Here is a 23,541-nt window from a genome sequence, read left to right as displayed (position 1 = left end):
GGTGCAGGGGGAGACCGCTGGGCACCTGAGTAGCTTGGCTCCAGGGAGAAAGAAACAGGCCTCCCAAGGGTTCCAAGGGTTTCCAGATGGGCAAGTTCATGTCTGGGGTTAGGGGTGTGAATGAGGAAGACTTCTTGGAGGAAGAGGCGTCAGAGAAGGATTAAAGGGTTTGGGTTTCCGGAGATGGAAACCAGAGGAGGTGCCAGGGTCACTAGGGATGGTGGTGGAGAAGGAACAGCATGGGAGTGATCAGTCTGGGGTGTGGGGAACAGTGGCTTGGAGGTCTGGGAGAGTGAGACCGAGGTTAAGTGTGGAAGGCGGGCTGAACTATATAGAGCCATGGATGCTGAGGGAGGCTTTCTGGGAGAATGCCCCTGCTGCCTCTGGGAACCTCAGCATGGCCCCTGCCTCTTCTAGAACCCCCCAGCATGGCTCCTGCCTCTTCTAGAACCCCCAGCATGGCCCCTGCCTCTTCTAGAACCCCCAGCGCAGCCCCCACGCTGCTCATCAGCCATGATGAGTAAGTAAGAGCAGTAAGCTTAGGCAGGTACAACGCCCCCACGACAAACAGATGTGCCCGGCAATGATCTAAGTGCTTTCTCTTCTACTGCATTTAGTCCTCATAACACAGACGAGGACAGTGAGGTGCACCGAGATTGAATAACCATACCCACTTTCTCAGTCTCAGTTGAGCCTCTTGCCTTTAAATATCTGTGTCCAACCTGGGCTGCTTCTGACCTCCAGGAGCGTGTCCATCCACAGGCCTTCTTGTCCTCTCCACTTGGAGGTCTGATAGGTCCCTCAAGTTCAAGAGCTCGAAACCCAAACTCTTGCCGTGCCCCCCTCCTCCCTGGCCCCAAACCTGTTGCACTCAGCTGTCCCCTTCTTGGCAAATGGGTAATGGCCAATAAGCTTGGAATCATCCTTGACCATGTCCTTGCCTTGCTCCCCATGGCTAAGATGTCAGCAGACCCTCCCAGCTCCCCCTTGGAGAGACAGTGGACACAGCCTAATGACCTCCCCATGATCCTGCCTCAGGGCCTTTGCACTGTGCTTCCCCTCCCTGGAACACCCTCCCAGAGATCTGTAAGGTCTTCATTTAAATGCCAGCTTCTTACCAGAACATGCTAAAATTGCACTTTCTATCCCATTCCCTCTTTTATTTTTCTCCTAGCGCCCCATACTACCTGACACACTGCATGTTTTACCCTTTAGCTCCTTTATTTCTCTCCGCTAGGAGGTAAATTCCTCAAGGGCAGAAAGTTTAGTGTTTTGGGTCACTATTGCATCCCCAGCTCCTAGAACAGTGCCTGCAACAGAGTAAGCACTCACTGAATATTTGTTGAGTCAGTGAACACACAAACTATCCAAAGTCACACTTTGATAAATGATGGAGACAGTGGTAAACCCAGGTAGTCCAGCTCTGTGGGCAGTCTGTGCTCTGAATCACTCATAACTGCTCATATCATAATGAAGCAGCCAATTTTCAGCTGGGTTTATGACCATCTAAAATGAACACTACACACGGGCGCCGGGTTGGCTCAGTGGGTTAAAATGAACACTACACTACATTTCCCAGCCTCCCTTGCTGCTCGATGTGACCCCATATTTGAGATCTCGCCAGTGAGATATAAGAGAAAGAGGCACCAGCAAACTGCCGGGAATGCCTTTAAAGAGAAGGCTATACCTTCTTTGTGACCTTGAGGCCACCTTGGGAATGGAGGATAAGGGGACACCAAGGAGGAACCTACATCCCAGCCACTGTAGAACCACCAAGGACAACTGCTTCTGGGATTCTACACGTTAGAGAAATAACACGTCACTGCTGGAGATCTTGGAAGCCATCTTGTGTAAACCCCTGGGGGTCCCCTGCCATTTGCGACCAAATTTAACCCAAACTAATGCACGATCTGAGCCTCTGTTTCCTCATCCATAAAATACATAGCAGCGCCTCCAGAGTGTTGGTGTGAAAATTAAATAAGAAAATGCATGGAAGTCGTCTGGCACAGGGCTTGGAACATAGAAAATGCTCGCTACAGAAGATGTTCATTAGGTAGAGTAGAAGCTCAATTCTGTGTCACTTGAGGATATTAAATACTGAAAATGCCAACCCTGGAAACTGTGTAATCTCTCACTTTAAAGAATGGAATCCAAAGCTATGTCGGCCCTGGAATGGAGGAGCAGGTGTGCTGAGGTCACGGAATCCTACAGGGGGAGAGCCCAGAACTTTGCCTCTGTTCCCCCGGATAGGATATGGAGGCAGGAATTCTAACTCAGCACCCCAGTCCTTAAGCAGGTGGCTCTCCCCTGACCAACTGTTTATCAGCCCCAGGACCTGGAGGCTAAGGCCTGAGACGTTCCTCCAAGACTCTCCTGCACAGCTTTGCTATCTTACATTGTGGGTGAGGGCTGGGAGCAGGTGGAGGGGCGGAGGGACCAGCACCGGGACTAGAGGGAGGGGGCAGCCGCAGTGACACTGCACTGCTGGTAAGAAGCTCCGCAGCCTCTCCCCAAGACCCCGCAGTGTCCCCAGGCGTCCTGCTGGCCCAGCTCCCGTATGCGGAGACTGCAGCAAAGTGACATGGCTTTGGTCCCAGGCCATCTGAAGACAGAATAATTTGCTGGAGTAGAATGTAGTCCTGGACAGTTCCCCTCCTTGGGGGGTGCAAGGGCACAGCCGACTGGGAAAGGAGTGGGGGCTGGGCGCTCTGGGCGACTGGCCAGCCCCGGCAGCCTCAGCCGTCTCGGACCTGCAGTCTTGGGGCCGTTCTGAGAATGGGGGAGGGCCTACCTCTTGCTGTTTCCCCAACAGGAAGGTTAGAGAAAGCTTGGAGAATCGGGGAGAACACTCTTGCCATCATCATCCTAACCTCCCTGTCATGTGACTCCTTGCAATTTACGAAGTCGTTTTACAGAAATCAGCCCATGTTGGCTGAGTGACAAAAGGCACGCTTCTCACCATCATTTCTAGGAGAACGGAGCCTGCCTCTCCCAGCCCTCAGTCTCGGGTCAGGTCTTGGGGTGGTGTGGCAAGCTCTCCCCGGGGGCACTCTGGCCCCTGCCGGAAGGTCATTCACATCTGGTGGCAGTCAGGCTGATGGGCGCAGGAAGGCAGGGCCTGGGGTCGGTCTCTGACAGGTGCAAGTCCCTCCAGAGAGGGGAGGGGGATGAATCCGTTGGAGGCCAGGAACATCCAGAAACTGGAACCTAGCAGGTAGGTACATGCCCAGTGCTGGATTCTTGACCAATAACCACCCCCTCCTGCCTCGCCTTCCTACAAACAACAGTGCAATTCCCATCCAGGGTGACACCGTGTTCAACTTAAAACACCCAGCTTTCCGGGCGCCTGGGTGGCTCAGTGGGTTAAGCCGCTGCCTTCGGCTCAGGTCATGATCTCGGGGTCCTGGGATCGAGTCCCGCACCGGGCTCTCTGCTCAGCAGGGAGCCTGCTTCCTCCTCTCTCTCTCTCTGCCTGTCTCTCTGCCTACTTGTGATCTCTCTCTGTCAAATAAATAAATAAAATCTTAAAAAAAAAAAAAAAAAACCAACCACCCAGCTTTCCAGTCTCCCTTGCAGCTATCTGTGGCCACGTGGCATAGTTCTGGACAAAGCAGTCCAAAGCTGCTGGGTGGGGCATCCAAGGAAGCTTGTTAGCAAGATGAAGTTGAAGAGTCAACTTCATCGGTGCCTTCAAACGTTCATTTGGTTCCTATCCTTCCTCCCATCCTTTTTTCCTCCTGCCTGGAATGAAGGTGAGAAGCCTATAGGCACAGAAACCGTCTTGTGATGGCAAAAACCACAGTCCCATACTACAGGTGGCAGATTAGGGGGCTTCAAGGAGGCAGACGGTTGCCTACTTCTTTCTGGCTCTGCAGAGCCTAATTCCAGGCTTTTTTTTCTCTATTTTTTAAAAACATGGGCACTTCCATATGACTGAATGGAAGCCGAACCGGCACAGTAGCTCCGAAACTCCGCTGCACTTGAGAATTCTCCGGGGAGCTTTGAAAAAGCCCACCAGCCGGGGCCCACCCAGCACCCCTACATCAGACCTGCACAGCGGGGGCCCGAGCAGCCGTGAGTCGTGGGTCCCCAGATGACTGTAGTGTGCAGTCCCGTTTGAGGACCAGTGAGTTAGAGCAATGTCTCCCAAATGTTAGGATGTGGAGGACCCAGCTGGGGGTCTTGTTAACGTGCGGGCCCTGAAGTGGCCTGTGTGCGGGGGGCTGGAGATTCCTCATTCCTGGCAATGTTGCTGCTGGTGCATGGGCCATGCGCGGAGGACCAAGGCATTAGAGCATCGAGTTAAGTCTCTGGACTTTGCCAAAGAAGAATACCAGGGCCATCACCATTTTCTTTTCCTTTCTCTTCCTCCTTCTGCCCTCACGTCTACCATTACCACCTCAAGGTACTGAGCAGCTCCCACGCGCCAAGCGCCGCGCTCAGAGAGTCACGTATCCCGTCCCTAATCCTGCTGACAGCTCTGTGAGGCAACAAATCTTCTGAACCCAAAGAGAATTCAGATTTGTCTGGGTGTATCTGAGGAAGCCTTGGAGTTTATGAGTCCCCGGGCGTCTATTTGCACAGCTGATTTGCATGAAGGCTTTGTGCTTTATGTTTAGGGGCTGGAGCTCAAGGAGGAAGGAAATCTGTCAAGGGGGCCTGCAGAGAGGGGCTTGAGGAGGACACAAGGACAGCGTGGGGGACAGGGGGTATCTGGTCCCTTACCGGACCTCAGGCGCTCAGTCTGACCTCTTGGGAGTGAGGACATTCTTCCCACATCTCAGCTGAACACAGTTTGGCTACTGTGCCTTGAAGCCTGAAGAGAACCTGCTGTTCTTGTAGCTTCCCTGAAGGTTGGGGTGTTTTTGTTTAGCTCGGGAAACCATGGAAAGACAGCTGAGGCAGACATCTTTGGGAACATCTGCTCAGCCCACACTTTACCATCTCTGAGAAGTGTCCCCACCCCCAGCAGTGGGCCTCTGGAGCTGTGTCTGTTCCGTGACTCTGCAGCTTTTGGGCTGTGGGTGGTTGGACAGGCTGTTGACCCAACCAAGATCATGGGTTTGGCTGAGCCATCGGCCTCTCCTGAGAAAATGGGGGACCAGGGTGTTCCTCTTTGACCCATGGGCACAGAAGCAGGAAAGTCCGCAGGAAGAGCAAAGGCAGAGAGAGAAGCGGAGAGGATAGACCTGGCAGCCATAGAGAGAAAAACAGACAGCAGCTGCCTCACTGCCTGACCACTTGTCCCCCGCATCCTTGTGAGGCTGCTTTGGTTTCCCCATGGTCCCATGTTACATTGCGATGGACAAACTTTAGAGCCCTCCTCCCCCCAGATCTGCCCCTCTTGGTGCTTATGCATATATAATCTCCATGTCCCTTTTGTGTGGAAGGGAACTGTGACTTACATCTCACCAGGAGAATCTGACAACAGTGATGGGATGTTACTTCTGTGACTACGGTGTTATGAGACTCTATCTTACCAGCATACGCACCCAAGAGACTCTCTCTCTGGCTGTCTTTGAAGAAGCAAGTGGCCGTGTCAGGGAAGGCCCATGTGGCAAGGAGCATATGTCAGCCTCTGGAAACCGAGGGCAGCCTCCAGCAGATAGCCAGCAGGAAGCCAGGGCTCTAAGCTCCACAGACACAAAGAAATGCACTTGTCAACAACCAGAGTGAGCTTGTAAGTGGATTTCTCCCCAGTTACAGGCAGCCCAGACAGAGCCTTGACTGCAGCCCTGTGATATCCTAGGAGAGGACACATATAAGCTATGCCAGACTCCTAGACCACGGAGACTGTGAGATTATAAACATGTTGTCTACATCCACTAGATTTGTGGTAATTTATTACGCAGCAATGGAAAATGAACATATTGCTGTTCTTCATCTGTTGCCTTTTACACAGGTAAGTCCCTGTTACTGGCCAACTAAAGACTCTTGGCTAAGATGAGATCCCTGATCCTGGGCCAGCACTCTGATTTGGGAAGAGCTGCCCATCCAGAAGGGTACTGACAGGAGACAGAAGTGGCCGGGGGCAAAATAGCAAGTGCTCTGCAGTACAAGTCCTAGACCTTCCTGGGGATCCCCAGAAGTACTTGGGGGTAAGGAAAGAGGATGACTAGTGAACAGCTGAGGGCCACGAAGCCAATTAAATTTGGGTATGTGATTTCATTTGTACTTAACTCTGCTTGAAGTTCATTATAAATGTGTGTCTTGTATCAAATGTAGGACGTGTGGGGCCATTCCTTCTTCAAATATCTTTTCTTCCCCATTAATTCTTTCCCTCCCATTCTTCAGATTAGGTTATTTATACTGAACTATCTTCAGGTTTCTGACTCTTTCCTCTGTCATCTCAATTCTCCTGTTAAGCCCATCCAATGAATTTTTATTTTAGATATTTTATTTTTCACTTTCATATTTTCCATTTGATTATTTCTTATAGTTTCTGTTTCTCTGTGGAGAATTCCTACTCTTTCTTTCATTATGAATTTCTTTTACTTCACTGGCCAAGGGTTAGTAGCTGTTTTAAGAGACTTGTCAGCTAATTCCAACATCTGGGTCATGTCAGAGTTAGGCTCCATTCTTGAGACCATATCAGTTTTATTTTTTAATTGTCTATTGAATAGTTTCAGATTGTAGATCAGACATTTCTGGTTTTCTAAAATTTTTGTATATTGAATAATTTTGAATTGTATCTTAGATGTTATAAATGATTTATTGTAAAAACTCTGGATTCTGTTATGTTCCTCCAAAGAGTGCTGATTTTTTTTTTTTAATTTTAATTCTATCAGGCAATTGACAGGACTTAAAGTGCAAACCCTGTCACAGAGGGAACTTGTTAAAATGCTGTGGCCACTCAAATCTCAGTTCTGTTATCTACCTGAGCTGCTTTGAGTCTTCCCTTGTATATATGGTTTAGAGATCTGGGCATAGTTCATACACAGATGTTGGGCTCCCTTCTCTGGCTTTCTTTCACGGTCTCCCCCTTCTTTTCACTTTTCAGGAGAAAATTGTCCCAAACTCTCTGATTCTTTAAGTCAGAAAGAGTTCAAGGTTTCTATCAGTCCTGTGTGATGCCCCTCACTGAAAGCCACCCTTAGGCTAAAAAAGTTTGTAAAAATGGGGAGGGGTCCATTCAGTATGATTTCTTTCTTCTAAGTCTCAACTCTCTGCTTCTGGTACCATTAGTGCCATCAGACTGTTGATAAATAAATATCATGTATATAAACCACATATGGTATATGTGATTTTATTTATTTATTGGAGAGAGAGAGAATGAATTGAGTAGGGGCAGAGGAAGAGGGAGAAGCAGACTCCCCACTGAGCAGGGAGCCCAACTCAGGACTCAATCCCAGGACCCTGGGATCATGATCAAAGCCAAAGGAAGAAACTTAACTGACAGAGCCACCCAGGGGCCCAAATATACATATATATTTGAGTTTGTAGTTCCTCTCTGTGGAAATGACAGTATGATAGACACTCAGCTATTACTGGACACTAAGCTTGAGGACATAGGGCTAACAAAAATACCATTAAGTCCTTTTTACAGATGAGAAAACTGAAACCTCAGAGGTGCATCAGGCTTAAAACTCCCCCACTCCATTTTATCCCAGTCCATTTGGGCAAGGCAAGAGTAAGATGGTGTCCACTGTGTGGGGACAGGGAGGATCTGGCTGGAAGGGAGAGCATATGAAATGCCAAACTATGCAAGCCTGAATGTACAAGTCCTTTGGGGCCAAAGAGTTGTCACAATGAGCTTAAAGCCTTGTACATGGTGTGTTTGAAGGATTCCCAAGATTTCTTTGTTTCTTTCCTTTTAATTTCTTTTGAGAACTCCAGGCATCTCAGCTAAGGGGACATGAGCCCCCTGAAGAGCAGAACTTTTGCAGTATCTTATGACTACCCCAGGCAAAACTAGAGACCAAAAACTGTCATAGACCTCAGATATGATCTCTCTCAAAAACCTTATTTTAAAGATGATGAAACTGAGGCCCAGAGTGATTAAATGATTTGTCCAAGATTTCTCAGCCGTTTTGTGGCTGAGCTAGTGCTGGTGTTCAAATTTCACAATTTCTGCAAAACAAGCATGGCTCCTTCATACCCATATGTAGTCTTCCATCTCTCTCTCTCTCTTGCCTATCTACACTGTTACCACAAAATACAACACCCGTGGTTTCCATTTGCCTCTGACGGCGTGGAGGGAAGCCATCTATCCACTGAAGTAGTAGTTCACTACCATTTTTTTTTTTTTAAATCTACAGAACTCAAGAAACATGCTAATACCCATAAACACCCAAGTGAATCCCAATGGACATCATCCCATCGGTGAATTGATGTTGATGGATTCCAGATTGGTATTTACTCTACGGCACTGACCCCCACCCATCACCACCACTTAGTCACCCACCATAGATGCGAAAGGCATACTCGATCTTCAGGCTGGGGCAGGCCTGCTCACTGAACACAGATGCCATGCCCAGCACATCCTCAAAGGAGAACATATCGTTGTGGGAGAACACTTTGCAGATTCGGTCTCTGAAAGGGTTGACCTGTGAAAGAGGAGGAGGAGGGAGTGGGGAGGCCTTTCAGTGTCAGGTTCATTCCTCCCTGGCCCTCACCTGTCTATCAGAAACATAGTGAATTCCTCTCTAGGACCCTCTTCTGCTTTCAGTATGCTAATTCATTCCCACCTACTTCTTTCTCCCAATTGCTCAGAGGCCTAGCCCTGCCTGTTCTAAACTCTTCCTTGCCTGTTGGCAGGCCTTATCAGGTCCCAGCTTTGCTGTAGTATCCTAGAATGACCCCCATGCCTCCCCTCAAGCAACTCAAATTCTTTTTCTTAGATGCACCTCAGCTAAGAAAACTATTTGATCCTGTGAGTTCACAGAGCAGATCTGAATGACCAATCTGCCCAATTTTTAATTAGTTGAAACAAACTCTGGTTGATTTTTCTGGTCCCCCTTCCACTGACTTTCAGTGACAGGGTAACTTTTCAAATCTCCAAGCTTCATGCAAAATGATTGGTTCCTCTGCTTCAAGCACCCGATGGGCCTATTACCTCCCTCAAGGGCATTTGAGCCCCAGCAGTCCCTCCCACCCCCCACTGCCTCTAGGGGCCTATATCTTTGTCTAACACTCCATAGGGTTTTCCCAGCAACAGCCAATGCTTAGCCCTCTGGTTCTGATCTCTCCTTTTACGGCACATGAAAATTTCTTCATTTCTTTTGAACTAAGCTACATATTAACATCTATGGTTTAGTTTTATTTGGTGCTCCTATTGTATTTGAGGTGGGAGAGAGAACATTCTGTGTCACCTCAGGTGGCCATGTAGCTCTCAAGCTTTAGTGAGCAAACAAGATACCTAAGGTCCTTATTAAGAACATGAAGTGCAAGCCCCCACCCTCAGAGATCCTGTTTTAGAAGGTCTGCAGTGTAGCCCAGCTTCATGACTGAATTGTGTCTTCCCCCAGATTTGTATGTTGAAGTCTTAACCCCTAGTACCTCAGAATGCCACCTCGTTTGGAAACAGGGTCTTGTAGATACAATTGGTTAAGATGAGGGCCTATGAAGTAGGGTGGGCCCCTAATCCAGTATGACTTCTGTCCTTATTGAAAGGGGAATTTGGGACACAGAGACACGCAGTGCAGGAGAACACTCTGTGCAGATGAAGGCAGACATTGGTGTAAGGCACCTACAAGCCGAGCAAGGACTGCTGGCATGCCTCCAGAAGTTAGGAGAGAGGCATGGAGCAGATCCTTCCTCACAGCCCTCTGAGGAAACCACCCCCGCAGACACCTTGATCTCAGCTTGCAAGGCTCTAGAACTTGCAAGGGTCTAGAACTGTTCAAGGCTCTAGAAAAGAACAATCAAGTTCTGTTGTTTAAGCCCCATAACTGTGGTACTTTGTCCTGTCAGCCTTAGTGAACTAATACCCCTAAGAATTGACATCATAAATAAGGTCCCTAGGTGACAGGGTTAGTGTCCCAGGAGTGGCCAGAGGCTGGGAGAATCCGGGCCACCTTACTAGAACCTCCAAACAAGCTCTTGCAGTGTCTGCCCCTCCACCCTCTCACCCCCACCCCCCCAACCCCTGGAAAGCTTACTGTGATGGCCTCAAACAAGTGCTGATAAGGGCCATCTACCCCACCATGTGTCCCAGGTCACGTGGGTCTAGCTAAGTGGCTTCACAAATTACTTGACCAAATTTTAACTCAATTAACTCTCGCAAATGGCAGCTTAACAAGATTCCTGCAAAGAAACTACAATTGAAGATAATGCTTATAATGCAAGTGCTGGGGGTCGACCCCAAAACGTCAGGGCCAGAACTTTGGCCGCTTAAAATACAAGTTCTTTTCTCTTGGGTAATAGAAACGGTGAGAATCTTGACAGACATAACTGAAGTCCCGGCTTCAGTTCTCATTTCCTGTGGTGAGACCAGCGACCAGCGAGCAGTGAGCCTAAGCGTATATCCAACCAGGGAATGGGATAGCAATCTTCCCTCCTCTGGGGGCCCAGCTCCACGCTTGGCTTTGCTGGGAGTAGTGGGGAGAAGGGATGGTTGCTAGGAAGCCAGTGTACTCTCTCTTAGGCCCATGTCACGTGACTCTGTTATCTACACACACACACACACACACACACACACACACACACACAGCCCTTGTCTTCCAGAGGCTGGGAAGAAGGCAGTTGGTGTGGAAGCTGGTGGTAGCAAGAACAGTGCACAGAACACAACGTAGTGACCACAGATCCTGTCGGAAAATGTGGGCGAAATATTGCTGAAGGTGTAGAGAAATAAGCGTTGAAAAAGTCCACACCGTGGAAAGGTAGCTACATAGTTGAAGGAAAGTACAGACGTTTCTCACATGGTTTTCCTAGATTCTGTTTCGATCATAAAATACATGAAGAACCACATTTCTGTGAGAGACTAATGGAAAGCAGCAATATTGACTGAACAGTACATTACTTCTTTAACGAAAACACCAGTTATGGGAGAAATTGGGTGTGATCGCTGAGGGAGTGGCTGCTCCATGATGAAAAGGATTCTGGGTAAGGATGGAGGGATGGCCACGCCTATGAAACCGATGCCCCACAAAACTTCCCATAGGCCACCAGTCGAAAGGTTTAAGTCCAGAAGTACATAGAGTAGTGCAGGATGCACTGGTGTGGGTAGTTAATTAAAAAAAAAAAAGAATTTAAAGCACAGTAAAACATAGACAATGATTTGTAATCAGAAGGGAAGTGACTTTGAAAATCTTTTGAACACATAGAGGCTTGCTGGTTATCTCTTGACAGAGCACTTAAAAGAGCCATCAAACTTTAAGAGGAATTTTATATATGTTTCTTGTACCAAAAGGCAAACGTTCCAAATTTGCTGAGTATTTTATGATGACAAGTGACTGTTGGCAGATATCCACTGAAAAATGAACTCGGATTCTTCTGACTCTTCAAGGTAGAGGTGAATCATTTCAGCAATGAGAGAGAAAAGTGCTTGCTTTTCCAAAGAACTGCTTTGGAGAGAATATTTTCTACATCAGATTGTTGTTGCTGAAAACGTGCGGCGTCACCTACAATCATGCTTTCTATCTGCGTACTTGAAAATATTAGAAACAGATTTTTCTAATCTGTTTGAAAATCATCCAAATGGAGAGCATCAGAGGATGCTGAGTCCATTTGTTAAAAATACAAAAATGCAGTGTTTTTCCAATTAGCTCGTAAGAGCCACTGACTGACATAAGGGAAGATGGACATCTTCAAGCTTCATTTCAATAAAAAGCCTTTAATTGGTGGATGGGATTGAAAACGAGGGCCATAATTTAATACACGCAGCCAAAGATACATTTCTTCTCTTTGGACCAGCTAGGACAGCCACTAAAAATAGACTCAACTAGAACCAGACCCCTGAATGGCTTGATCTCAAAGTGTTAAAGTAAGATTTTAAAAAAATAATGAAGTACATCCAGCCAGATGTACCGCTGCTTTCCCTTAGTCTAATCTTATTAGTTACAAACCAATAATACAATGGTGAGATGAGAAAATTTTGTTCTATAAATGAAAGGGAAATCTACTTTTAAGGTATTTATGTGTATTGTTTATATAATATTTAGCTTTAAAATGTTTTATTTTGCATGTCCATATCGTAACATACTGGTATTGTAGTAAAAGGATAGCTTGAATATACACATATTATGTGTACATGCTCCCCATTTTTTTTAATTGCTGGGGAGGCATGATCAAAGATCATGATCTCTGGTCTAGACTAACCCCTTCATAAATCAGAGATGTGGAAAAGGGGTCTCGGAGTGGGGAGTAAGAGGAGTGACTTGCCCAAGGTCACTCAGCCTAGGACCCAGGTCTCCTGAGTCTGTCCAGCACCGTTTCTGCTATGGTCCCTTGTGGCAGATAAACATAAAAGAAAAGGAAGCAGAACATGTGACCATTAAAATGTCTTAAAAGTCTCACTTAAACTGTAAAAAAAAAAAAAAATTTTTTTTTTTTGACAAAAAGTGCTAAAATGGAGGCTAGCTTGAAGTCAAAACTGTGGCCCCTGCCTGTGGGAACTCCACATCCAGCCTTCTCGTGGGTAGTGGCCGTCCTGAGTGGGAGCAGCCCTGGAGGAGAAAAGGCGAGCAAACACTGCGGGAGGGAGAAGCCCCGAGGAGAAAGTGGAGGCAGCAGGAAGCCCAGCGGCTTGCGAATGGTGGAGGGGCTGGAGTGAGGAGTGGGGGATGCTATTTCTGAGAAGATGGCAGGGCAGGTCCGGGGTCACCAGAGCTGTTTCTGGGCCTTGGAGGCCAAGAGGCGGTTGGCATGGTTCTCTGCAAGGCCTAGTGGGCACGTGCCAGGAGGATGTCCCTGGCCTGTCTCCATTCCAACAATGGCAGCCTCTCCCTCTACCAGGTTCGCTGCTTTATCCCTTCCTGGAGGGGGATCCCTGGGCACAGACTTCCCCTGTGACGAGGTGTCCTTAGCACACACAGCAGCTCTGTGCCAACGGACGCGGCCGGGGCCTGCGAGGAGAGTTTCGAAGGGTCCAGAAGAGGCTGCTTCTGTTCCTCTCCCTGCTCTCCACCCTGAGCTAAGTGGCAGCTTCGCCGGGTCCCTGGGTCCCTGGGTCCAGCCACCTGCGCGCAGAACAGCTGGGGAGAGGCAGGAGAGGGAGCGAGGCTCGTGAGTGATCCCAGTTCCAGTTTACTGCGTTCCAGATTTCTGTTGCTGTTGCTTTAACAATCTGAAATCCGAACCACTAAATTTTGGGTCCTATCCAGACAGTGATAGCCTGCATTAAATTTCACACTCATTTAGAAGCCCTTCAGTCCTCCACAGGAGGAAGAAGATGACAACTGACGAAGCAAGGCTTCCATTTCAAGAATCACACCACACCCCAGTGTGAAAGCGTTCCGAACAAGGGAGTATAAACATGTCAGTATAGAAATTTATACAGGTAACTCAGTAGTGCAATTTCCATCTATGTCTGACAAAACTAAAGAAGATGAAAATAAACCCCAAATGCTGAGGATTTTTTTTTTTTTTGAAACAGAAACTACAGTCTGTTGACAATAAAAAGATCATAGTCCCTGCCAAAAAACTAACATTTTTTTTTAAAGATCCTCTCAAAGTTATTGAACAAGAGATTTGATTTGAAGATGAAAGTCAGGGGGAAAATATTTGGACTTAGCTTAAAAATATCTCCTCACCATTTCTCCAACTAGCACATGGTCCAAAGGAGCTTTTTACGGTTGCTGGAAAAAATTCACACGGAAATACGCTAGTGACTCCACAGTGACGTCATCGAAGGAGTTTGATTTTTAAGATCTTGTTTGTTAAAAAGGATCAAACAGCATTATTGCACTTAAAAGTTCTCATTGCTGATTAAACTGTCGTAATTTTTAGTGTTTGTTGTTTTTGAATTATGCTTCATTTGTCCATTTTGTCTGCTACCAACTCTCGCCAAAAGGATACGATTAATGTTTGTATTTTTAAAATTTTAAACAGATGTAAAGCATTCGCCAAGGAAAGGAGTAGATGGAGGTGTCGGCTGGAAGGGGTACATAAGAAGCCAGTCCTTTCTGGGTCTTGAGTGAGAGCCTGAGGTCACCGACACAGACTCTCACTATGCAAAGTGCTGCCCGAAAGACTTCACATAGTCTGGCAAGATTGGGTGAGCAGATCCTGGGAGAATACTGTAACAAATCGTTTGTGTTTTAGTGCCTTTATAAACTTCCCCCAGATATACCATATTTATGGATTGGGAGGCTCAGTGTAATTAAGATGTTGTTTCTTTCCAAATTGAACTGCAGAGTTAATACAATTCTAGTTAAAATCTTCCAGCTAGATGTTTTTGCCGAAATTAACAAGATGATTCTAAATTTCATATGGAAATTGGAAATACAAAGGGCCAAGAACAGTCGAAAGCAATTCTAAAGAAGAGGAACAAGGCAGAAGAACTTATACTAATAGGTATAAAGATCTTGCTATAGTTTTAGTAATGGATACCAGTGCAAGGAGAGAGTTCAATGGCCATAATAAAAATTCTGGAAGTAGATCCACACATGTATGACTACTCGATTTATAACAAATATCACACTGCAACAGAGTGAGGGAAAGGGAGGTCTTTTCTTTTTTTTTTTTTTTAGATTTTTATTTATTTATTTGAGAGAGAGACAGTGAGAGAGAGCATGAGCGAGGAGAAGGTCAGAGGGAGAAGCAGACTCCCCATGGAGCTGGGAGCCTGATGTGGGACTCGATCCCGGGACTCCGGGATCATGACCTGAGCCAAAGGCAGTCGTCTAACCAACTGAGCCACCCAGGCATCCTGGGAGGTCTTTTCCATAAGCGGTGTTAGGTTGATCCCTACTTCATGCCATGCATAAAAATCAATTCCGGATTGATCATAGATGGAACGTGGAAAACCCATAGTAAAACTTGCCGAAGAAAACATAGGAGAACATCTTCATGATCTTGAGGCCAAAATTCTTTAACAGTATACAAAAAGCACTGATCATTAAGGGGAAAGAATCCATAAACCGGAGTATATTAAAATTAAGAATTCATGTTGTTCAACAGACATCATTAAGAAAGTGAAAAGGCAAACCACGGCAGTCAACGTGTACTTCAACAGGTGAAGGGATAAACAAAGTCCGGAGTATATCTATAAACTGGAATAGCTTTCAGCAATAAGCAGGAACAAGGTATTGGTTCATGCAACAGTGTAATTTTTAGATGTGTTTTGCTAAGTAAAAGAAGTCAGATCCAAAAGACTCCGTATTATAGGAGCCTATTTGTATGACATTCCAGAAAATGCAAAAGCGTAGGGATGGAGAACAGGTGGTTGTCAGTGGTTGGGGGAGGGGAAGAAAAGAAAAGAAAAAAACTATAAAGGAGACTCACAAAGAAATTTCTAGGGCGATGGAACTGTTCTGTATGGAGGTGCTGTGGTGGTGAGGCCACACTTTCGCACATTTGTTTAAACCCATAGAACCATACCCCACAGAGAGTGAAGTTTACAGAATGCAAATAAAAAATTTAAAAAGTTTTTTAAAAGATTTTATTTATTTATTTGACAGACAGAGATTACAAGTGGGCAGAGAGCAGACAGAGAGAGATGAGTAGAAGCAGGCTCCCCACTGAGCAGAGAGCCTGATGCAAGGCTCAATCCCAGGACCCTGAGACCATGACCCAAGCTGTCAGAGGCTTTAACCCACCAAGCCACCCAGGCACCCCAAAAATTTAAAACGTTTTAAAGGCCAAGGATGCTAGTAAACCTGGGATGAAATGGGGACCATGACAAATAAAAGTAACTGTATTTCAAATATATGACAAAACCTCACTGGAAGGAATTAGGAAAGAAGAGATGAGCAAATAACTTGGGGGAAATGGTGGTTTGACTAAAGACAAAAAGAGCCATTAACCAACACTGTGCCCTACCTAGCAAAATTGTTTCTTACAGGCATGTGTGTGGGTTAGCAATTCTGAAACTACATGGATCCTGGAGTTGAACAAATAGATCAATAAATAAACAAATAACAGAATATAGGAATCAAGTTTCTCGTGGTCACAAGAAGTTACAAGTAAGCAAGAAGGGAAGTCTAGATGTAATATATAAAAAAAGAAATACTGTGTGTAGTATATATGAGTCATTCTACATTTATATATTTTCTAGCTCTATCTACTAAGTAGCTTTACAGTGGAGAAATCCAGAAACACCACCTTAATTAAGTGATCAAGGTTAACATCACTAGTTATAGGTCATGTCAGTATCGTGTATTCCCTGATACGATACAATGAGAAGGGCACTTCACCCCTGTGGAATTTGTTGCACAAATCCATAACCCAAGTCTAATCAAGAGAACACATCTGATAGACCCAAACTGAGGGAGGTTTTACAAAAATACCTGGCCAGCAGTCTCCAAAAAATCATGAAGGACAAGACTGAGAAACTGTCACAGATTAGAGGGGACTAAAGGTAACATGGGAGCCTGGAGTGGCTACTGGAACACATAAAGGACATAAATGAGAAAACTGGTGAAATCCAAATGAAGTTTCTCATTTCATTTATAGTGTCCCAGCAACTTTAATTTACTACCAGTTTTGATAAATGCACCATTGTTATGTAATAAAGATTTACAGTGCTTGTCTTGAAAAATCTTAAAAGCAAAACTTGAAAGGGTTGAGCTCATTGCAATTAACAGCATTGCATGCAAGAACAAAACTCAGTAACATTTAAATGAATACAACAAAAATAAGCAACCTAACAATATAAAATTTACAATATTCAGCATCCAATTAAAAGGTAGCAGTCCTGCAAAAAAGTAGGAAAATAAGACCCACAACCTGTAGAAAAAACAACTAATAAAAACAGATCCAGAAATGATACTGATAGAATAAGCAGGCACAAACATTAAGGTGATAATGAATATGCTAATACATTCTAGAAGGTAGAGGAAGGCATGATGAGGAAAACTGTATACCCGTCAGAGCTCAACAAAGCTCAACAAAGCTCAACAAAACCCAAGCAAAAGAAACTTGAAGAAAACCACACCATGGCACAGCATAATCAGATCGATAAAAACCAGTAATAAAGGGGAAAATATTTTTTGGTGTGGGTGGGGTGGAACACATACATATAGAGGAACAGAGATAAAAATGGAACTAAGCAAGCCAAAAGATATGGAGCAATATCTTTAACTCTGAGAGAAAGAAAAAAAAAAAGCTCTCATCCTCTTATTCTATACCCAGCAAAAATATCCTTCAAACCCAAAGGCAAAAGACTTACTTTTTCAGACAAACAAAAGCTGAGAGAATTCATCTGCAGACCAAAGCTACAAAAAGGTTAAAGGGAGTCCTTCAGGAAGAAGGAAAATACCAGAAGGAAACTTGGATCTACACAAAGGAATGAAGAATGCCAGAAATGATAAATATATGAGTAAATATAAAAGAAATTTTTCTCATTTTAAATCCTTCTCAATGAGACAAATCCATATAGATAGCTAGAAATTTCAATACCCTTCGGTCAACAATTGATAGAACAATAGACCAAAAAATTGTTAAGGAAATAGAAGACTATCAACAACTTGACTTACTTGATATTTTAGAGAGCTCACCACCGTACACAGTAGTATACATGTTTTTCTCAGGTGCACTTGGCACATTTACCAAGATAGATTGTATTTTAAGTTATAAAGAAAGTCCAATACATTTTAAAAGATTTAAATCATACAAAATATATTCTCTGACCACAACAAAGTTAAATTAGAAATTTGTAACAGGAAGGTATCTTGAAGACCCTCAAAGTCAAAAAAGTCACAAAAGAAATGAGAAAATAATTTGATCTAAATGGAAATAAAAACACAAGATATCAAAATTTGTGATATTCAGTGCAAACATTGTGTACAAGGTAATTAACAGCATTAAGTGTTTATATTAGAAAATAAAGGACTGAAAAGTTTAAGTGGGAAAAAAAAGGCCCTTCACCCACGGATGGGAGTTGTTCACTAGAGGAAAAAGGTGTCAGCAATTCCAGGTCTATCAGATGGAGCCCGTTCTAACCCTGTGCTTCTAGGCTACTTAGCCCCAGGAAGAGGGCCCTGAGGACATGAAGGAATTTGTCACCAAGGGGCAGTGGTTGGAAGCCACAGGTGGGTGGAGCTTCTGGGCTGGGCTGAGAATGGATCAGCTGGATGGCCCTTCATAGAAGTTTTCTCTTCCTTTGAACCATTGTCCAGGAGGAATTTCTATTTCCAGGTCTGAACCCCTGCACCCTTCAGCACTAGAGTAATTGCCAGAAGGTGGCAGTGTTGAGTTGAAGTTGGTCAGTCAGAGCTCAAACCCAGCTTGGGTGAGCACCTACTGTGTGCAAGCTATTGGTTTGGGCTGTGACTATCTTGCCGGCATGTGGCCGGATGGATATCACCACTCCATTTTATAGAGAGAAAACTAAAGTCCAGGAAAGGAGAATGCTAACTCCTAATTCAATGCTTCATCTGCACTGCTACTCTTGACTCCAAGAAAATTTTTCAAATTCACATTTCTGCATACACAAAGCAAGCAGGGTTTGAGGCATTACCCCGAGTTCCATGTCCCTGACACTTGGCAGTTGCTCAGAGAACAAACCAGTGGAACTGAAAGATATGAGTTCTCAGCTAGGGATGCAGGGCATAAAACTCATGAACCTGAACTTCAAGTCCTTGTAGCAAATGCATAAGGGGAATTACTGTTCACCAGGCACGGAACAAGTCCCTAGACAACCCCCCCTCCCCAGTAATGGAGATGCCACCTCTGTCCTTTATGGGACTCAACCAAGGCACTTAAATAATTATCTTCGGGAACAGGTGGGGTAGAAACAGGTGTCTGAATCAAGATCGAAGCAAAGTCAAAAGACAAGTGCTTGGAGGGTTAGTGTTGCATGAGGAAGGACAGACAGAGGGCCCAGGAAGAAAAAACAGCCAGGAGACAGAGACAGGGCAGGAGCCAAGGCCAGATTGGGCAGGGAACAAGATGTGGTCGGACTCCGGGGGGTGCTCTGGGGAGGGGAGGAGGAAACAAGGCCAGGCAGCATGGCTCCCCCTTCCTTCTTTCTCCACGTAGCCTCCAGCCCCTTCCCCGCTTTCCAGACTGCCCGGGCTCTGGCAGGACAGATGAGAATGTTCTGTGGGAGAGAGCAACAGTGGGGCTTAACCTGGACCCTCAAACCTCTCAAAGCCAGATTGGTCTGCATGATCTTCAGCAGGTGGAGAGAAGCCTGACATTTCCATTTAAGGGGAGTTGGGGACAGGAAGCGTGAGGGATGAAAAATTCACTTAGGTGAATGCGCTCCTCAGTTGGCCAGGCCAGTTGTTTATAAAAAAGGGACAGTCTCTGCGTTTTAGATGTTCAACCTTCCTGAAGTCTAAAAACAGAGAGGCCCGTATGGGAGCTGTCTCCTAGTGACAGATGGGTTGGCAGGGACGGGCTGAGGATGTGTCCTGCCGGCAGCTGGAGGCAGATCGCTAATGGAACAAATAGGGGAGAAAGGCAGTAAAAATGTTAAATATTATTAAACATCCATGGGACCACGTGGCTTGAACCTGGCTCAGACCCACCAGTCCAGTCTCTCCCCAGATTTCAGGCCTGCAGGTACCTGCAACGGCCCTGAGGAAACTTCCAGAAGAGCTTCCTGCTAGTGCAGAGGAGTTCAAGGGACTGCATTGTTTAGCGGGGTGGGGGGGTGGGTAGGGCAGGGGTCTGGTCTTGTGTGCTGGGAGGTTCGAGATAGAGCATGGAAGGAGCGGAGGCTCTTGAGTCAGACGGACTCTAAAAAGCCGGTAGAATCATTGTGTTTGACATCTCCAAGATTCTGGTATCTGCAGCTTTTGAGGTTTACACAAGCTCGAGGGCAACTTGCCCAAGCAACAAAGGAAAAATAAGAAGAAACTAAAAAAAGGGGGGGGACCCAAAAGACCAGTTGTCCCTCACTGGTTTACCAACACCTATTACAGGAGAGACGAACTCAGCTGGTGTATAAATTACTGTCTATTCCCGGGGCGCCTGGGTGGCTCAGTGGGTTAAGCCTCTGCCTTCGGCTCAGGTCATGATCCCAGGACCCTGGGATCGAGCCCCACATCGGGCTCTCTGCTCATCAGGGAGCCTGCTTCCCTCTCTCTCTCTCTGCCTGCCTCTCCATCTACTTGTGATTTCTCTCTGTCAAATAAATAAATAAAATCTTAAAAAAAATTACTGTCTATTCCCATTTGTACATCCCATTTTATTTTAAAGATTTTATTTATTTATTTGGCAGACAGAGATCACAAGTAGGCAGAGAGGCAGGCAGAGAGAGAGAGGAAGGGAAGGAGGCTCCCTGCTGAGCAGAGAGCCCGATGTGGGGCTCGATCCCAGGGTCCTGGGATCATGACCTGAGCCGAAGGCAGAGGCTTAACCCACTGAGCCACCCAGGCGCCCCCATACAGCCCATTTTTAACAGCTCAAGATCAACTCCAGAGTGCTTAATCACACAGCAGACCACGTTCAGTTTCCTGGGTAACAAGAGTAACAACAAAAACAAATTTGTGTGACCTCGGGCAGACCATGGGGTCCCTCTATCTCCCATCTGTAGAATGGGCAAAATCGTAATTCTGCTCATGGGGATTTATGGGTATCGAATGAGATCATATTTGCAAAACACCTGCTACCGGCAGCCCCCCAATAAACCCTAGCTACCATTAGTATTATCCCCAACTTCTCCATCCCCTGCATCAGCATCGTCAGCAGTCCCAGAGCTGTCCCTTTTGAGCTCCCAGGCAAAGATGTCACCTGAGCTCACCTGTTTGCTAGGAGTGTACCTTGCCTGCTGATGGGGAGAGTGGAAATGTTCGTTCTGGCTCCAGGGGGGTGCCTGAGACCCAGCATATCCTCAGGGTCACTGCTGACTATGGCCAGAGGCATCATCTCTGTGTGCAATCTCCAGGGGACTCAAGGGAGAACAGTCAGGGGAGAAGAGGGGTGTGAAAGGGGCTGACCCGTTGAGCGCCAATGGATGCATAACCTCATTTGAGGGTTGAGGCTAGAGGCTCACCAAGACACTGACACCCCCACTGGCTCTGTGTCTGAAGCCCACAGGGACCTTTCACCAAAATGCGTATCCGTTACCCCCATCATGGGCTTTGTGAGTCAGCTCCTGTTGGGGTAGGACCCAAGAACCTGTATCTCATCACACTGCCCAGGTGGCTTTCATGTAGCCAATCCTTAGACTAAGGGACGGGTCAAAGTCACAGTGCTAATCAATGACAGACACACGACATCAGATGCTGCCCCTCCCCCACCGCATCCCCGCCAGTGCACAGCATCCCACCCGGAGCAAGGACGTGCGTGGGGAGAGGGCTTGCATGGAGACATGGTGGGCAGCCAAGGCAGCCTCCAGCCTCAGCACAGGGCAAACACCCAACGGGCAAACACTTGCTTTGCCCAGCTACCTCACAACGCGTCTTTTTCCTCCCTCTCTCTTCCCTCCGCTCCCCCTCCCTCCCTCAGGCTGTGGCCAGGCTCCCACAGAGGCAGGCGAGTCCCATCCCCCATGACCCACCATGGTCCTCCCTGTCTGAGCTCACTACACACGGTCAGTTCCACCTGTGACACACTTGTCTTTCCTGCAAATGTGTCCTTCAACTGCTCCCCCCCTCCCGCTTCCAATTTCTGCCAGATTTATTTCGGAAATGTTTCCCTTTACCGCCTTAGACCTTCTGATGAAAACCACTTCTCCCAGAGCACCAGATAAAGCACGGGTGTCAAACAAAGGACTCTCTAGTTCAATCCCGTAGCTTTGCTGTTTTCTTGAGTTACGAAGATAACGAGGAGACACAATGCTACGGATCCTAGAGTCTCTCCCATCCAGGAGGCGGGTCCTGTGAGCAGGAAGACCCCGGTGTTCAGGGAGGTCTGGATGGAGAAAGGAGGAGGGAGGTGTGGGCGCCCCAAGAGGCGCTCTAGGCTGTGGACAGTGAAGGGGACAGATGGAAGAGTGAAGAGAGGCAGCAAATGGGAAAGATCAAAGATATGACCCTCCCCGGGACCTAGCTACGCTTTCTGCTGTGCCATCCCAAATCCATACAGTGCCTGGCCGAAGTGGAGGTTTTATGGAAATCAGTGAAGAGGTCAAGGCTTTTGTTGGGTAAATAGGAAGTAAAGCAGATGTGCAGGAGATGCGGGCAGAAGGGGCAGAGGGAGACATCAGAGCCCTTCCTCCTTGTCCTTTGCAAGCCCCCCCGTCCCCCCAGAAAAAAAAAAAAAAACAGAAGAATGGGGGAGAGGGGCCGTGTTCTCTCAGGGAGCAACAAACTGGAGAAAGGTGGCCGGCAGCCAGGGGTCTTCCCCAGGGCAGGAAGGCCCCCCCAGGTCCTTAGGACTCCCCACGCTTCTTCTCTACTTTGACGCCATTGCACCCAGAGTGGCGTCAGCTTGTGGCTCAGGCTAGGGACTTAACAACAGTTTATACATTTTTCTGTGGAAAATGCAAACAAAGTTCCAAAAAGCCAATACAAAAAATCTCTTAAAACCCAGTCTGTACCGCAGGTGCGAAGCAGGGAAGCCTGACTGACGCGATGAGGTCCCCCCGGGCACACCAGCCACGGGACAGCTTCGGGAGCTGCCCAGAGCTGAGCCCCCCGCTTGTCACGGTCCCGCAGCCCCCCTGGCTCTGGCAGCTGCTCACGTGCAGCCTTTCTGCCTGTGAGCCGGAGGGGCTCCCCGAGTGTCGGGGCTGCTGTGCAGCTGTTTGGGGTCACCCCAGGGCACCCTAGGAACGTGTTCCCCTGGGAACTCGGTAGGATCAAGACAACAGTTTCTCTTTTGCAACACATCTGAGCAACAGCAGTTGCTGTCTTCTGTCCCTCCCTCTGCATCCACCGATGGAAACTGAAAGGGGCTCGCCCCCCAGCCCAGGAGCGGCGACCCTCCCTCTGCGACGCTCAGTGAGTCTTTAAACACCACCGAGTCCAAACCGAAGCCTCTAGAAGGTCCTGCGTCCTTTCAGTTCCTGATATTTTGGATTATTGGCCTCTCGAAGGCCCCAGCTTCCTTTCCTGCACTTTCCCTCCATCAGGGGAACATTGTCACTGCCTAGGGCCCAGCCTGCAGCCCCTCGTCATGACTTATACACTCATTAAACACCAGCTAGGGACCCAGACCTCTAGGCACATGGGCTCATCCCCACATTCCCTTGGACCCAAGTGGGGGGAACGGTGCTCATTAAATATTTACAGCATGTCACATGCTGTGCCATTCTTGTGGATGCGTGTGACCCCCTTGATTCCTTACAAAAACTCCACCACAAGTATCAGTCAGTTCATTGTACAGACAAACAGAACCCAGGCACTAAGAGGTTAAAGAACTTAACCAAATAAAGAGGAAGAGTGGCAGCTTGATCCCAGGTCTGTCTGATCCTCAAACCTGAGCTCTCACCGTGGAGCGTGGCCCAGGAAGATGGTTCATCCACGCGGGAAAAAACGTGCACGGACGTGTCGGGCTCCTGGGCCAGCAGGTGGGTCCAGGCTGAGCTCCAAGCAACATGTTATGAAG

General features: G+C 47.0%; 1 protein-coding gene across 2 annotated transcripts in view; it reads right to left on the bottom strand.

The window, feature by feature from the left end:
* Positions 1-23,541, bottom strand: part of CIB4 (calcium and integrin binding family member 4) — a 49,396-nt gene that overhangs the window by 3,789 nt on the left and 22,066 nt on the right. For both annotated transcript variants that reach the window (XM_032353797.1, XM_032353799.1), the window contains exon 4: positions 8,405-8,546. In XM_032353797.1, the coding sequence (XP_032209688.1) occupies positions 8,405-8,546 (142 nt within the window). The remainder of the gene's footprint in view (positions 1-8,404; positions 8,547-23,541) is intronic.

The sequence above is a fragment of the Mustela erminea genome, chromosome 7 (assembly GCF_009829155.1).
Source record: "Mustela erminea isolate mMusErm1 chromosome 7, mMusErm1.Pri, whole genome shotgun sequence".
NCBI lineage: Eukaryota > Metazoa > Chordata > Mammalia > Carnivora > Mustelidae > Mustela > Mustela erminea.
Note: the sequence above shows the minus strand (reverse complement) of the source record. Positions and strands in the feature narration are given on the sequence as shown.